Genomic DNA, 14,685 nt, shown 5'->3' on the forward strand with positions numbered 1-14,685 from the left:
TGTGACCAGAGCAGGGTTTTGGCGAGTTGACTTTGAAGGCAATGGAGGAAGCATGGGTGAGATTGAGGAGGTTGAGAAAGCTGTTATAAGTGTCCAAGAGAAGACCTACTGGGAACTTTTTTTGTTTTTTTACTCTGAAGCAAAGCATAAGTGATTAATTAAATGGAAAAAAAATGGGTGAAGAAACTGTTCTTTCTTTGAAAGTGCAAAGAGTGATTGATTTATGCAGTCTGTTTTGCTCCAGAGTGTACAGTGTGTCTTTGGGAGCCCTCGATCCAGAAGCTATGCCTGGAATATAAGCAAAGGCACTGAACCAGACTAAATGACTAAATGGACTAAACTTATCTGAAATAACAAGGATCATCTGAATAAAAATCAGAGGCATACTGAAGCAGACCAACAACCTGGGTTCCATCTCTGACAGTGAGATAGAGGGTAAATCTCTAAGAAAGACCAGATAAAAGACCAGATGAAAAGGTCTAACAAGAAAAACTGAACAGTGGTGATTCAAGAACACAGTGGAAAACATTGGTTCTTTGGGTGGACAGTGGCAGGGTTCACAAATGCCTTGAGGATTAGAATCAGAGTACATTCCAAGAAAGTCTTGTAATTTACAGTGGTGCATCTCCTTCTAGCATAAAACCTAGGATAAATGCTAGGTGATTTATTATGGATGAATGGATTTGGACACTTTCAAAAATCGTATCTCTAGTAAAAGCTACTTTTAAGTATCATTCTGAAACTTGTTTGAGAGCTACAGAGATCCAAAGGAAGTTAGCACCCTCTAAGTTAGACAAGGGTAAATTGAAAGGATCAACAATTGGAATACTGGCAAATCACAGTGTTTTGGTTCTATTCAAATTACTGTGTAAGTACAAAGCTGGGATCAATTTCTAAAGGCCAGTCTCATTTTATTACAGCACCAACAGGGGCACTTTTCAAAACAGATGGCCTGTGCCTCGGGGAGGCCCACATGGTACTTGCCTTGCCTGAAACGAGCTCGGAAGCCCCGGTTCTGTCTGGAAGGGCCAGACTGAAACCTCACAAAGAGGCTGTTTCCTGAAGAGATGACTGGGTTAGTGAGCTGCTGTCTTCCACACACACCAGCAAGGCGGGCAGTGGTGGAGCTTAGACCATCATATGCCTACAAAAAAGACAACAGGGAAAATAATGGTTCAGAACTTCATACTTACAACTAGGAGGCCCAAGTCCCATGGACTATCTGCACATTGGTGAGCTAGTGGAAAACAACACATTTGCGGGATCTAGTGCTTTATTTTGTTGTCGTTCCACAGGCATGTCTGAGTCTTGGGCTATTTCTAGGGACACTAGAGATTCCAGTTGGAGGGCCTCTTGCCAGAACCGCTATTAGACCTCCAGATGTCTTTATAAACGCCATTGCTTAAATAGCGCTCCACCCTCCCTGATTCCAGAGCAGTCACACCACAGGCCACACCTCCAATATGTGCTGAAAATGTCTGTGGCAAGAATGAATACAGGAGCAAACTGATGAAAAACAATGATGGGTAACCATTCGTTTTCTGAAACCCAACATTTGCTAGCACTTTTTGTTCTTCATAGGGCCATGGTCAAGTAGGAGAAATGGCAGAATTCATTCAAATGATACAGTGAGATGTGAGTCTGCTTTAGAAAATTACCTCATAAAATTAAGAAAATATATTGGGCTCTGTGTCTGCCCAGTGCTATGCTGGGACAAGGTGACCTCCCAAACTTACCAATGGAATAGAGCTTACATTACATGCACCCAAAATTGCTGTACTGGTTTGTGAAATTCAAGCTTGCTTATTTTCTTGGAACTCTGTGTGTCTGGTGTGAATTTTTTAATGCTCTTATGTGTCAAGCAGGAGTCTATGAGTTCTTTTCCTTTGGGTGATAATAATAATAGCAACCACTCATTCAGTGCTTACTATGAGCCAGGAACTGGATTCAGCCCTTCATGTATACTGTCTCATTTTCTCCTCCCAACAATCCCTCCATTTTCAACATGAGGACAACTGATGTACAAAGAGTATAAGCAATGTGGCCAAGCCGCACAATTCCTAAGAGGGAGCAGGTCATGTTGAAGCAAACAGCTAGATTCTAGAGTACAGAATTGAAACTCTCATGTCATCCAACGCACGATATCAATAAAGTAGGCCAGGGGCCTATCACCAGAGTGGGATTAAACTATGAAATTAAAATATGGCTGTTTCATTCAAAATAAATTTTCATTTATATATAATAAAAAGTCTTGGGAAAAAATTAAAAGTTCAAGTATTTAATGCAAGGAAGATACACACTAATGACTTTAAACATCTAGTGATGATTACAATCAGTGTTCTCTTTAGAATGTAAGTATGATTGGGAGGCTATTCTCGGTTTTATATAGTATATAAGTACACGAGTCAAACGTTAATAGAATTTTTAGCTCTCTCATAAGGGGGCTAAAGATTTTACAACAATGAATTTTAAATAAATGCATTCTGGAGCAGCAATTATTTCCTTTCTTCTTTTTCTTTTTTACACTTACCGTTCACATTTTAGACCTATATATTCAACAAACAAAACATTAAAACTGATTTTTATTCAACATTTCAAGATGGATTAAAAACTAAATTACATTTTCTTAACCAATTCAAAACGTAGTGTCCAATCTAGTATGACTGCTTCTTTTGAACACTTTGGACACCTTAAATAGTAGTCAAAATAACATATAAATCATCAGTACAAAACCTCTTACTACATTTACATGTCAGCCTACTCTCAAATATTACCATCATTGGTTCAATTCAAGACTTTATCATCTCTATACTTGGCTTCCTACTTTCCTAAGGTGAAATCTTAACAACCTAGATTCCAGTAACGTTATATTAATACTATCTTGCTTTAGAGAATACCTTCTAGAACGTCTAGGTTACAGGGTTTGGGCAATATACCAATTGTTTCTTGGTCAAGACTACTTATACAAGACGACTTGCTTTTCTTAAGATAATTTGTTTGTTTGTTTGTTAACAACAACATTTCTCAAATTCCAGTGGATACTGGGGTTCTGTGAGGTACATAGACACCCTCACCAAATAACAACAACACACTCATTCAGAGGATTTTTTACAAGTCACTCAAAAAAAGGCAAGACTCTTCTGGTGTCCCTGATTTCTCCCTAAATTCAGAGGTCTAGTGAGTAAATAGATATTGTTCCTTGCCTTTATAAGTTCTCCTTTCATCTCTGAATGGTTGCAATCCTTGTAAGGAAAAATTTTTAAAAAGTAAGGCAGAAAGTTAAGGCTGGAAACTTAAGAAAGTACGTGAATGAGCCATTGCCCTGGAAACCCTTTGAGAGGCACTCCTTTCAGGGGGGTCTACGTGTTTCCCGGGCCTCCCCCACCCCAGAGAACCTGGAATGACAAGACCTCTGCTGAAGTTCATATAGCTGAAACATTGCTTCCCAAGGAATGGATCCAAGGTAAGTTTCCTAATGTCCCTGCACCGTAAACTTGATTAACTGTACGAGTACTATCACATACACCCAAACCTAGTCCTCAACACCATGCGATGCTTTTAATGAAGAAAGTGAGACTCAACAGTGTATTAGCTATTCAACTATTGTCTCATCCAATGGGCGTTAGTGATCCAAGATCATGAAGCTAGTGATCCAAGATCATGAATAGCAGAGTCAGGAAATCAATTTTTTTTCTCTCCAAATTCTACATTATATATGTTACTTTTCTTTAAAATGCTTCTGAGAGTTATTAAGTTACATGCACTTAATTGTTATTGTATGAAAGTATAACACCTCAGGTTATCAAGGAGACAGTGGATTTTTTTTTTAAGTTTGGAATAGCAATTCTTTTATTTGAGAGTATTCTTTACAGTTGTAATATCAAACAAATTTAAGTTCTAATTTTAAAAGTATAAGAAAAAAATTGCAAGGAAGAAATTATGAGAAAACTTGTTCCCATTTATTTAAAATTTTAAAGTCATGAAAATTATCAATATACATTTCCCTTTTAGCGCCCAAGGCAGAGCTAGCAAATTACACTACTAATTTATCATACTGGCTACATGTATAACATATTTATATAACCTATAGGTACACAATTTTTATCTGAGTCCATTGCCGAGAGTTTTCTAGACCTGGGAATTGATTTTCTGATCTGATGTTAGTAAAATACAATTTTGAAGTTGAATCCACAAACAAAAAAGTGGCCACCATCCTTGGGAGTTACAATTACAGGGGCTGTCAAAACAGACAGAGCTGGTTAAGGGGTCATCTACTTTCTACAGAAAAGTTAGTCTCTTTAGAAAGTATCCAGAGTTTTGTAAAACATCCAAATGCCAGCAACACAATCAAAGTACAAAATGTTAATGTTGTAATATAAAAATAGGAGACTTTTTAAAAGAACAGAACCTGCCACATAACAGACAACAAAAGTTTGATGTACAAATGAGTAAATGGAAAGCATATATAAGAGTATATGGCCTCTAAGCACGAGGATGAGGGTTGAGGGAAATCCAGAGGCAGGAAAAATCTGTCCTCTCTCTCATGGATTGCAGTATGTAAATGCATAGCAGTCACAACAGTGGGTAAAAGAGGCACAGCATGGTAAAGGTCTGTTGGGGGCTGCTTTGTGGGAAGACTTCCTACTAACTGAGCCCAAAGGGCAATGCAGGAGGGTCCAATCACAGGACACAGGCCGGGCCACACACACAGCTCCCAGGTGCCTTCTCACTGGCTGTACCAGCCTGGTACCAGTTGTCAGAGGACATGGAAGGCGGAAGGTGGGCAGAGGACAACAGACACATGCCCAGGGCCCAGAGTATTCAGAACACATGACATATACGGTGCTATTGGGCACCCCACATTCTAAGCTCGAGCCAGAAGTTAGAACTGAGCCAAACATTTATTAATTTTAATACTTGATGCATTAATATCTTAATGACATTTGGGTAAATGTCAACCCTTTTTCAAAGTTCACATGTGTCATAAAGTGATACGGGGAGGAAAAACATTTGGGAGAGGGACCAGTACACCTTTCTGATGATATTTAAAGAGGCTTATGGTCAGAGTCCTAAGGTCCGGTAGTTTGAGAAAATAAAGGAGCCAAGCAAAGGGAAACTTTTGCCTTCCCATACACTTAATGATGATAGAAATATGTATTATTTAACAGTATACATTATTTAGAAGCTGGTGCCAGAATTCCTCTTAGAGAGAAAAAAAACAGTCTTTACTTAGCAAAACACCTCACAGGCTCTCAGAGAATAACTGTGAAAGGAGAGAGATTATTTTATGTGACTGTGGGCAAGTTCCCCTGCTCTCTATCCCTCGGCTTCCTAATCTGTAAAGGGGACCTGAATACATAGCTCATACTGTTCATCAGAATTAAATGAATTAAAGGATATAAAGTACTTAGGATAGTTCCTGGCACATAATAATTACCTAATAGACATTAGCTTCTACTATTAAAGCCAGGCAGAGTGATAGGTAAATTGCTGTTTAAGAAATGAGTATAAGGTTTTTGGGGCAGCCGGACGGCTCAGTTGGTTAGAGCGCCAGCTCTGAACAACAGGGTTGCTGGTTCGATTCCCACATGGGATGGTGGGCTGCCCCTCTGCAACTAAGATTGAAAACGGCGACTGGACTTGGAGTTGAGCTGCGTCCTCCACAACTAGATTGAAGGACAATGACTTGGAGCTGACAGGCCCTGGAGAAACACACTGTTCCCCAATATCCCCCAATTAAAAAAAATATTAAAAGAAATGAGGAATGGAACTAGAGAGCTATAAAAGCAAATACAAAAAGAGCTCCAAGGGTGGGCATTTTCCAGCAATATCAGATGAGGTGGGAACATGAGTAGGACATGCAATACATGGTAATTACGCAAGTGGGATTATGGGGGTGGCAACCTCTGACCTGGCTCCAATGATTCATGCCCTTGTAATACATAGATTACAGCCAAAGAAATAGGATTTCACTTCCACGATCAGGTTGTGACAGATGGACTCTTCCATCTTGTGCGCACTTGCCCTCATGTTGGCACTGTCTCTTGCACTCTATTTTGCTGCCTCTGATGAAGCAAGTTCTGTGCTATGAGATATTCTATAGAGAGGTCTTCATGGCAAGGAGATGAGGGAGGCCTCTAGCCAATGGTCTGTAAGGAATTCAATCCTGCCAACAACCATATGAGTGAGCTAGGAAAGGCCCAGGTAAGCCATACCTGGATACCTGACACAGAAACTGGAAATGCTGTTGTTTTAAGCCATTAAGTTTTGGGATAATTTACTATGGAGCAAAAGATAACTAATGCAAGGGGAGGGAAGTACGGGATTGAGGAAGGAATGAACAGTGGATTTTTAAAGACAAGGAAGTCTAATATTACAGTTTAATTCAACTGCCAGCCTGCTTTTTGCAGTCACCACCTGCCAGTGCCTAAAATATTTAGTCAAAGTCTACTACACAAAAGAGTCTCAAGTGTGTGGTATTTTGAAGAAATTAAGGAAAGAGTTCCAAATTCCAACTTTCTCTTAACAAGGGGTAGAGAAAAAGGGAAAACAGCCATAAGAAGAAGAAGAAGTAAGAGACAGAGGGCTTGAATTTTAACAGTGGCAAGAAATGGACACCTGGGTGAGTACCTCTTCTTTGTCTCCTCACTTCTCCACACAGTTATAAAATAAATTAGTCATGGGGATGTAATGTATAGCATAGGGAATATAGTCGATAATACTGTGATAACTTTGTACAGTGACAGATGGTTATTAGACTTATTGCGGTTATCATATGAGGTATAAAATGTAAAATTACTATGTTGTACAGCTGACACTAATATAACATTGTAGGTCAAGCATACTTTAATTTAAAAAATAGCCATGGGAATCATGAACCCCAATTCTCCTAAGTGGCTTCCTCTGGGATAGGGGCAGGGAATGATATCTGTGTGGGCCACACATGGGTCTCCACTGTCTCTTCAGCAATTTATTTCTTCTTAGGTAAAACAAAAACAGAAAACTTGAAGCAAATAGGGCAAAATATTAAGATGTGGCAAGTCTGGTCAGTGAAATGTTTTGTTCATTATGTACTTTATATGCATGCATTGTTTAGGCTATACTTAAAATATTTCATAATAGACTGTTCAATAATGAAAAGAGAATCTATTTAAAGAAATAATAGGAAATGAAACTAAAATTCACATATAAATATGCTCTTCATAGCATTATTACCATAAGAAAAAAAATCCAGAAGTTATCTAAGTGGTCAATCATAAGCTAATGGTTAACTCAATTCTGGTCTGTCCATGTAATTGACTATATAGCCAAAGAAACTACTTTTAAGAATAAATATATTAAATAATACTATGTGAAAAAGGTAGGATACAAAATGACATGCAGTATTACCTTAACTGTCTATGTTTATGTGTGTGTAAGTGTACACGTGTATGTTTATATGTACGCTTGTACAGGAAATGATTTTAATTACTTGTCTCTGCACTGCAGTATTTTGGATGGCATTGATTTCTTATTTCTTGTTTTCGGTACTTTAAAAATGTAATATGAGGAGCACGTAAAATTTTTAAAGAACGTGTATATTTAAAATGTTTAAATGTTCAGCCAGTCAGACGTGTAAACAACCACACAGAGACATGACAACATGCTAGCCATGTAACAGTCTTGCAGGAACTAAGCCAGATGGATGGTAATACCACTTAATCTGGCCTTTCGCTGCCTGAGAATGCATCAAGTTAAATGAATATGCTTCCATTTGAAGACCTCCAAGATATTTGTTAGTTAGCCAGCATCTACAACTGTACTAGACCTCTCTCCAAGCTCCAGGCTCGTATGTCCAACGGCATTCCAGACCTCAGGGCTTGTATGGTTCCATAAACCTTCAAACTGAAGTCATCTCCCAGCCCCCCCCACCCCCAATTCCTCCTTCACCTTCATTTCCTGCCTCAGTAAATGCCAGAACCACATACCCAATTGCTCAGCCACTGTAAATCTCTCCTTTATTCCCCCAATCCCGTGGATCCTGGCGTGCTGTCAGGTCTCTCTCTGGTGTATCCCTTGGATCCCTTCCTGCCTCCTCTCCTCTCCGCCCTGCCCCTCCTTGGTCTCCTCTTGGTGTCCTCCTGCCTAGGTCACCACAGCAGCCTGAAATTCTCCCTGCCTGAATTGGTGCCCCCTTCAATTCAGTCTCCAAAACAACTGCCACCGTGAAGGGTGTTCTTTGTAAAACGTGAAATCCAATACCAAAGGAAAGCTGAGGGTTCCAATACTTTTTAAGATTGCACCAAATAAAGACGAGCCATCACTGACACTTTGCTTGCGAGCTGAAGAGCAAGCGCCTGACAGGGAGGCAGCGCCCGGCATGGCACTTCCTCCCGCAGCCCCTGCCTATGATCAAACCCCTGGCTGATTGACTCGTGATAACTTACTAACAGTCATCACGTACTGCCCGAAGCACATGACTGAAGTGGGAAACGGACAGCAGCTTCCTCAGCAATGACTGCATTTTCCCTTCTAAACACGGGAATACATTCCCTCAGATTGTTGGCGAGTCGGTGGGAGGTTGGAATATTCCCACTGAGGCTTCTATCTTCTTGTGTTATGAATTTGCATCATGCTCGGGAAGAAAATAAACCAATCAAATGTGGGGGTTAAAATTATTATACATTGGAGTAAGAAGAAACGATTTTAATTCAAAAGCAAGACACACAAAGTATTTTAGAATCCCCAAGGACAATGCTTCCCCTTAGCTTCAGAGTTGCTAATTTCCACGTAAATTATGAATGAATATGAGTATGCTTTTATTTTCATTTTCAGCGCTGTGAACCTTTTAGAAGGTATCAGAATAACACAGTTTTGATGTGATAAACTTCACTGAGATGATACATTGAAGAATGTGTGAAAAAAATGTATTATATATATATATATAAAATATATTTTAAGGTTTTAAAACACTTTAAGATAAAATAAAGTGAATGTGTTTATGAACTAATGAGGATAGTTAGCAATGCACTGAGGATTATGAATCCCATCCTGTGTACCTAAGGTTCACAATTTTGAAAAAGATAAGTGAAGACCTTTAACATAGTATGAATAGTAATAGAAGCAGGAGTAATAGTAACAGAAAAATTAGGAGTAGCAGCTAACATTATCTGTACCAGACACTGATAAATGCTTGAAATACATTTTTAAAAATGCAATCCTTCTTACACTTCCACTTTTCAGTCAGAAAACATAGACGTGACTTGCTAACAGTTGTACACTGAGTAGGTAGAACCAGTATCCATTTGATCACGTCCATCTGACATTGATTATCATTAAGCCAACCGAAAAGACGAAATCAAGTATTATTCATTGAAAATAATGAGAGACCATGATTCTGTGAAGCGAAGTGGGATATTCATGGTCTCCTAGCAAGGTAACCATGGGAGCTCTCGAGAACAAATGGAAGTCTCCTCTCACGTGTCCAGACCTGCAATGAAGCATCCTTCGTGGCATTTTAGAAAGTCTTATTTGGGCCCCCCGCGGATGTCAGAGTGGTTGGCACCTGTCACGCATTCCATGCCCTGGACACGCTCGGCATTCCCAGCGCGGCTAAGTTAGCGGACTGTGTAACAAAGGGCCCAGTGTCTGGGGCCAACTAAACCTAAACTTGGGATTCCTAAACTTGGTTCTGTTCCTGCATGCAGATATAAATCCACTCCTCATGCTTTCCTGCTGTAACCCCAACCTAACTGTCTGGTCCTGCATGGTCTCTTTTTTCACCTCACTCCTGGCCTAATTCAGCTTTCAAATGGGTCTTGACTCTGTACTTCATTTTAAATTCCTTGCAACACATGTCTACTGCTTCGGATTGCCTTAAAGCTTATCAGCGTAAAAAAAAAAAAATGTGGTGGAGGATAAGATATTTAAGGGTGCAGAAAAGATCACTTCCATCAGGGAGCAAAGTCAATTTTGAGGATGAGAGTCTATGAAATATTTTCACGTATTACATATGGTGGCACAGCTGCTGATGGAATTTCCCTTTGGGAATGTGAACTGCTCTAAGATAGAGGACATATTCAGTGACAGGGAGAGGGATCCCTCAGGAAATTGTCCAAGCTCTTAAAGTCGTAAATGTGAGCACGGAAATGAAAGTATTACTCATGATAGCAGCTTTTCTTAGGGGAGCGGAAGTAGGAAGCGTTGGTTTCCGCAGTCAGTGATATTTTCCAGCTACGCTCGTCTGAAATTAAATACCAAGTTAAATTCACAGCCCCACAGCTCATGTCAGGACATTGTCAGTTCTATTTCTTTCTTCTACGTTACAGCTCTCCGTCTTCCAAGTTTACAGGAGACTGTAAACTCTAATGATTGGCAGTTGTTCCAAGCAGTAACACCAATGCTAACATGAAGAGAAATCCAAGAAGGTCTTTTTTTTTCCCCACAAATAAACAAGCATTTAAGGAGATTCTTAGCTGACATGCAAACAAAGCAAAGCCTGTGTCCACAGATGGAGAACTGTGGCTTCCATTCTGTTATTCTTTGCTTTGAGGATGGAGAGTATTGGTACAGCTTTTGGTGACCAGTTTGGCGCTGGGATGCAACATGGCTAAGCACGTTATCAAAAGCAAGTCACAAATGACACATTTTGAAGAGATCAGCAGAGCTCATCCTCGATTATCAAGTGGAAACTACATTTTCTGCAGTGAGCAGGGAGGGAGAAGAGGAGGGAAGAGGAAGAGATTGATTTCTGTCTTGGATTTATTTGTAAAACAATAAATATTTAAGAAAGAATTGTTTCCACTGTCTCTTTGAAGCACTGAGTTCTGTTATTCCTGTGTCTGTTTGCTCTGTTTTGGGAATGATCAGTGTTTTGAAAGGAAACACATCATGGGTAGTGTCTTGAGAAAAGAAAACAAAATGTGGAAAGTGCATTCTGTGTTTGCCCTGTTCCACCCTGCCCCGTGTTGTCAAACAATGTGAATAACAACAGACACTGCAGCTTTAGGTGGGGCCTCTGGCTTTCTTCAGTTCAAATCGGACACTTTGCTTTCTTTCTCCTACATCAGAGTACAGAGAACTTCAGAAAGGAAAACACTTACTCACCGTGTGCCCTTCCTTTGTACTAGCCTCGCTGGGCCTAGAGTATGTTTTCCCCAAATGAGAGGCTGGATCTGGACTGTGGTCTGCTAGCTTTTATCAGTTTCTTGCTGATTTTCACAAGGCCCACATTCCATTGCGCTGAGCAAAGAGGATGCTGAAATCAGAGGTCGGAGTCTCCAGGGGCCAGAGGGGCTACTGAACTAAAGGCTCTCCCCGCTCTCACACTGAGCTATACAGCCAGCATTTCCCAGAGATCAATAAGAACCTATAGGCCTACACGAATTTGAGGCTCAGAAAAAAGACTCTAATTAAGCCAGTAAACTGTCTGCCGGAAGTCTCTTTAAAACTCAGCCTACCTGAAAGGAGGCATAATGGAGCCGTTTTCGTGCTGACTATACAGGGTCATGCCCAGCCAATGGGTCCCACTTGCTGCCTTGGCAAGAACGACTCAGAACGTGTCATTCAGGAGAGCTGGAGGTTAATTACACTGACCACTCAAAAGGGACTGAGCAAACCCATTATCAAATGAGTTGAAACCTGAGTGCCAGCCCAGCTTTCTGATTAGCTCCCTGGGATGCCATCACCTTTTCAACAGAAGTCAGAAAATCCAGTTTCTCTCTTTTTTTCATTACAGCAACATGTAATTCTAGAAAAGGCACTTCTGCGATATTATCTAAGTTCTCATGTGGCTCAAAATAGTGAGATTGTGTATCAATAATTGTGCCACAGAGTGAACTCTGCACAGCACAGTCCCAATGTGTCATCTGCTATTTCCCAGTGATCACTGCAGTAGAGACAAAAAAAAATCACTTATTCAGCCACACGTCTATTAGTAATTCATGCATCCAACAGACTGATGCCTTTGAAATACGAAGACTGCTGCTGGGGGTTATGCAAGAGGGGGTGGAGGCTTGTACTACTGTTCCATTTTTAAATCCTCATCTACTTGCTGAACTTTGCCTTTAGGTCCAGGAAAGCAAGAGTGATGGCTTGGGGCTGCCTGTGGGTTCACCCTGCCTCCACTTGGGACCACCGGGGACTAGGCCAACTACAGGAAGAGCACTGTCTCCTGTGGAGAAAATGGGTTGTAAAGTGACTGTCCTACCCGAGGGGTGGCTCAGAGCGGTGACCTCCGGAATGAACCCACCGCTGACATCGCCTAATTGTACTGTCCATGTCTTCAACTCCCACCGTGTCCTCCTCTTCCTACCCATAAACCCAACTCCAAACTGGTATAGGAGTTTTATAAAACACGATGGCTGGTCCCATCCGCGCATAATTTACCTTGGTGTTAAATAGGAAACTTGAGCTCTGTTAAAAATCACATGAACACGGACATTATCTGGCAGCATCACTGGCAGCTATTTTTCTCTTTGCTAATGATTCTGTGTAAGCAACAGGACCAAGAAATTAACTTGCGTGTGTCCAGGATGAATGAGGGACTTTGTACGAACTGAAACTGCAGAGATATTGTGTAAGATATTGGACTTTAGGGTACGTTTCACACGCAGTGTCCATCTAGCTATAAAGGATAGGTGGCTGGTGCCTCAATGCCTTCCTTCATGAACTCCTGGACCACTAACTAGAACTTGGGGCCAAGCTTCCTGCCTCACCAGCGGCCAGGACTTGGCCCGCCTGATTGCAAACCTCTGCCAAGCTCCCATCCCCATAACTAAGTCCACTTGGCAACTATACACAGCAGCCCTCTACCCCAAATTTACCTGAACAGTCCTTTTTCACATCGCTTTACCTTTTTGTAAAGGTGATTGATAAATTGTAAAAAACAAAAATGATTTAGTTTGTATATGATTTATGCAATTTTCAATATAATAAACTTGCAATCAGAAAAAAAAAATCTTATGCTCGGGCATGTGTTGCAATTTCCCATTCTGAAAATATAAAATTTATAGGACCAGTCTCTCTTCTTTAAGGCTCTGCCCCGATAACATGGCTTCATCAATTATTCCGTTTCTCTCTCACATTCAGCTGCTCTTTGTCCGCCAGCACCCTGCCCTCTCAACATGCGCAAGCTCTTCCATCAAAAAAAAAAAAATAACTTTGCATCGATCTTGTCTGACCCACAGGTTATAACCTTTTATCCCCCTCTACCACTCACTTCCATAATTCTGGCAAAAAGCGAAGATGCTCCTGCACCTCTTAACCTATTGTGAAGTGGAGTCCTCCACTACTTCCCACGCCAACCCTGCTCATCAAAGACTGAATCCAGGCGCTTTGTTTCAATCTATGCCACCACTCTCTCCCGGCTCTCCTAACACCTCACGGAGTATCCTTCCTCAGTCTCCTTTTCTTCGTTTTTCCGTCTGCCCCTTGAATGGGGGTGTTTTGCAAAGAGTTTACTTGGCCCTTTTCTCTTTACAAAATACTCCCAGAAGAGACCACTTACTATCCTCAAACGGGATGTCCAGCTCAAAGCCCACCTGGAACACTGAACTCATGCATTGAACTCCGGAAGGGACATAGTGTAGACCTTCAAACTTAAGTTTCCACATGCAGTCGTCTACCCCTTTGCTTTCTTAGTTCATGGCTAATGATTCAGCCATTCTTCAAGACTCCTCCGTCTCTGTCACCCAGCCCCCCCCCCCCACCATATAATCAGCCTCTAAGTTTTGCTGACTATACCACCATAAGAGTTTTCCAATATGGACTTTCTCTCTATCCCCTGCCCAAGATTTTTCCATCACTTCCCAAACAGCCTTTCTACCACCTTTCTCTTTCTCTACCAACCATGTTATAACAACTGTCTGTTATCATTGTAAAATATGGTTTTGAGTACATTACTCCTCTGTTTTACAGAAGACTTTCATCAACCCCATACTATCTACAGGATAATTTCAAATGCTTCACAGAGTATAAAAGAGTTTGTGCAAGTTGGATGTCTTCTATGGACCCTTGGTGTCCACATGCTTTCCAACACATAGCTACACCCTACCCACAACACCTTCTTTTCCTAATGCCAGATGTCTGTGCATGCTCATACCTCTGTGCACAATTTCCTCTATTCCTTCCCTGAAGCCTCCACTACCACATTTCTACTATTGAAATCCTGCCACTTCAATGTCATCCTCACTGTGAAACTTCCCTGGGCTTCCAGGCCCCAATGAATCACCCCTCTGTTTTCTCACGATTCCTATTGCAGTTTATTGAGTCCTAAGTACACTGCATGCTAGTCTCCATGCTACGAGAAGGATTCATAAACAGGCTCTTTTACTGAAGACCGTGAGGCCCAGCTCACAGGTCTGAAGCCCCAGCCCCTAAGGCCGCCGCCCCTGCTAGTGATTCCACACCTCCTTCCTCTTTCCGTGTTGAACACGTCTGAGGGCACTCACTGTCAGCATCATTATAATTCTGGCGAGTACAAACTGGGGACTTTCTCTGGGACAGGCTGGTCCCTTACATAATCTCAAATATCCCAACAACCGATGTGACACAAAGACTCTTACTATCCCCATTTCCCAGTTCAGGAAACTGAAGCCGAGGGAGGAACTTGTTCCCAGGTAACACAGCTAGAAAATGGCAGAATCCAGGCTCAGCGCGACCAGAGTTAGATTTCCTAACCATGGAAATGAGACACTGTGGTGTCTC

General features: G+C 41.2%; 1 protein-coding gene across 1 annotated transcript in view; it reads right to left on the reverse strand.

Moving 5' to 3' along the window:
• CUBN (cubilin) overlaps positions 1 to 14,685 on the reverse strand; it is a 237,059-nt gene that overhangs the window by 108,703 nt on the left and 113,671 nt on the right. Inside the window, 1 exon segment of the mRNA XM_033100508.1 lies at positions 985 to 1,144. Coding sequence (XP_032956399.1) covers positions 985 to 1,144 — 160 coding nt within the window.

The sequence above is a fragment of the Rhinolophus ferrumequinum genome, assembly GCF_004115265.2.
Source record: "Rhinolophus ferrumequinum isolate MPI-CBG mRhiFer1 chromosome 5 unlocalized genomic scaffold, mRhiFer1_v1.p scaffold_110_arrow_ctg1, whole genome shotgun sequence".
NCBI lineage: Eukaryota > Metazoa > Chordata > Mammalia > Chiroptera > Rhinolophidae > Rhinolophus > Rhinolophus ferrumequinum.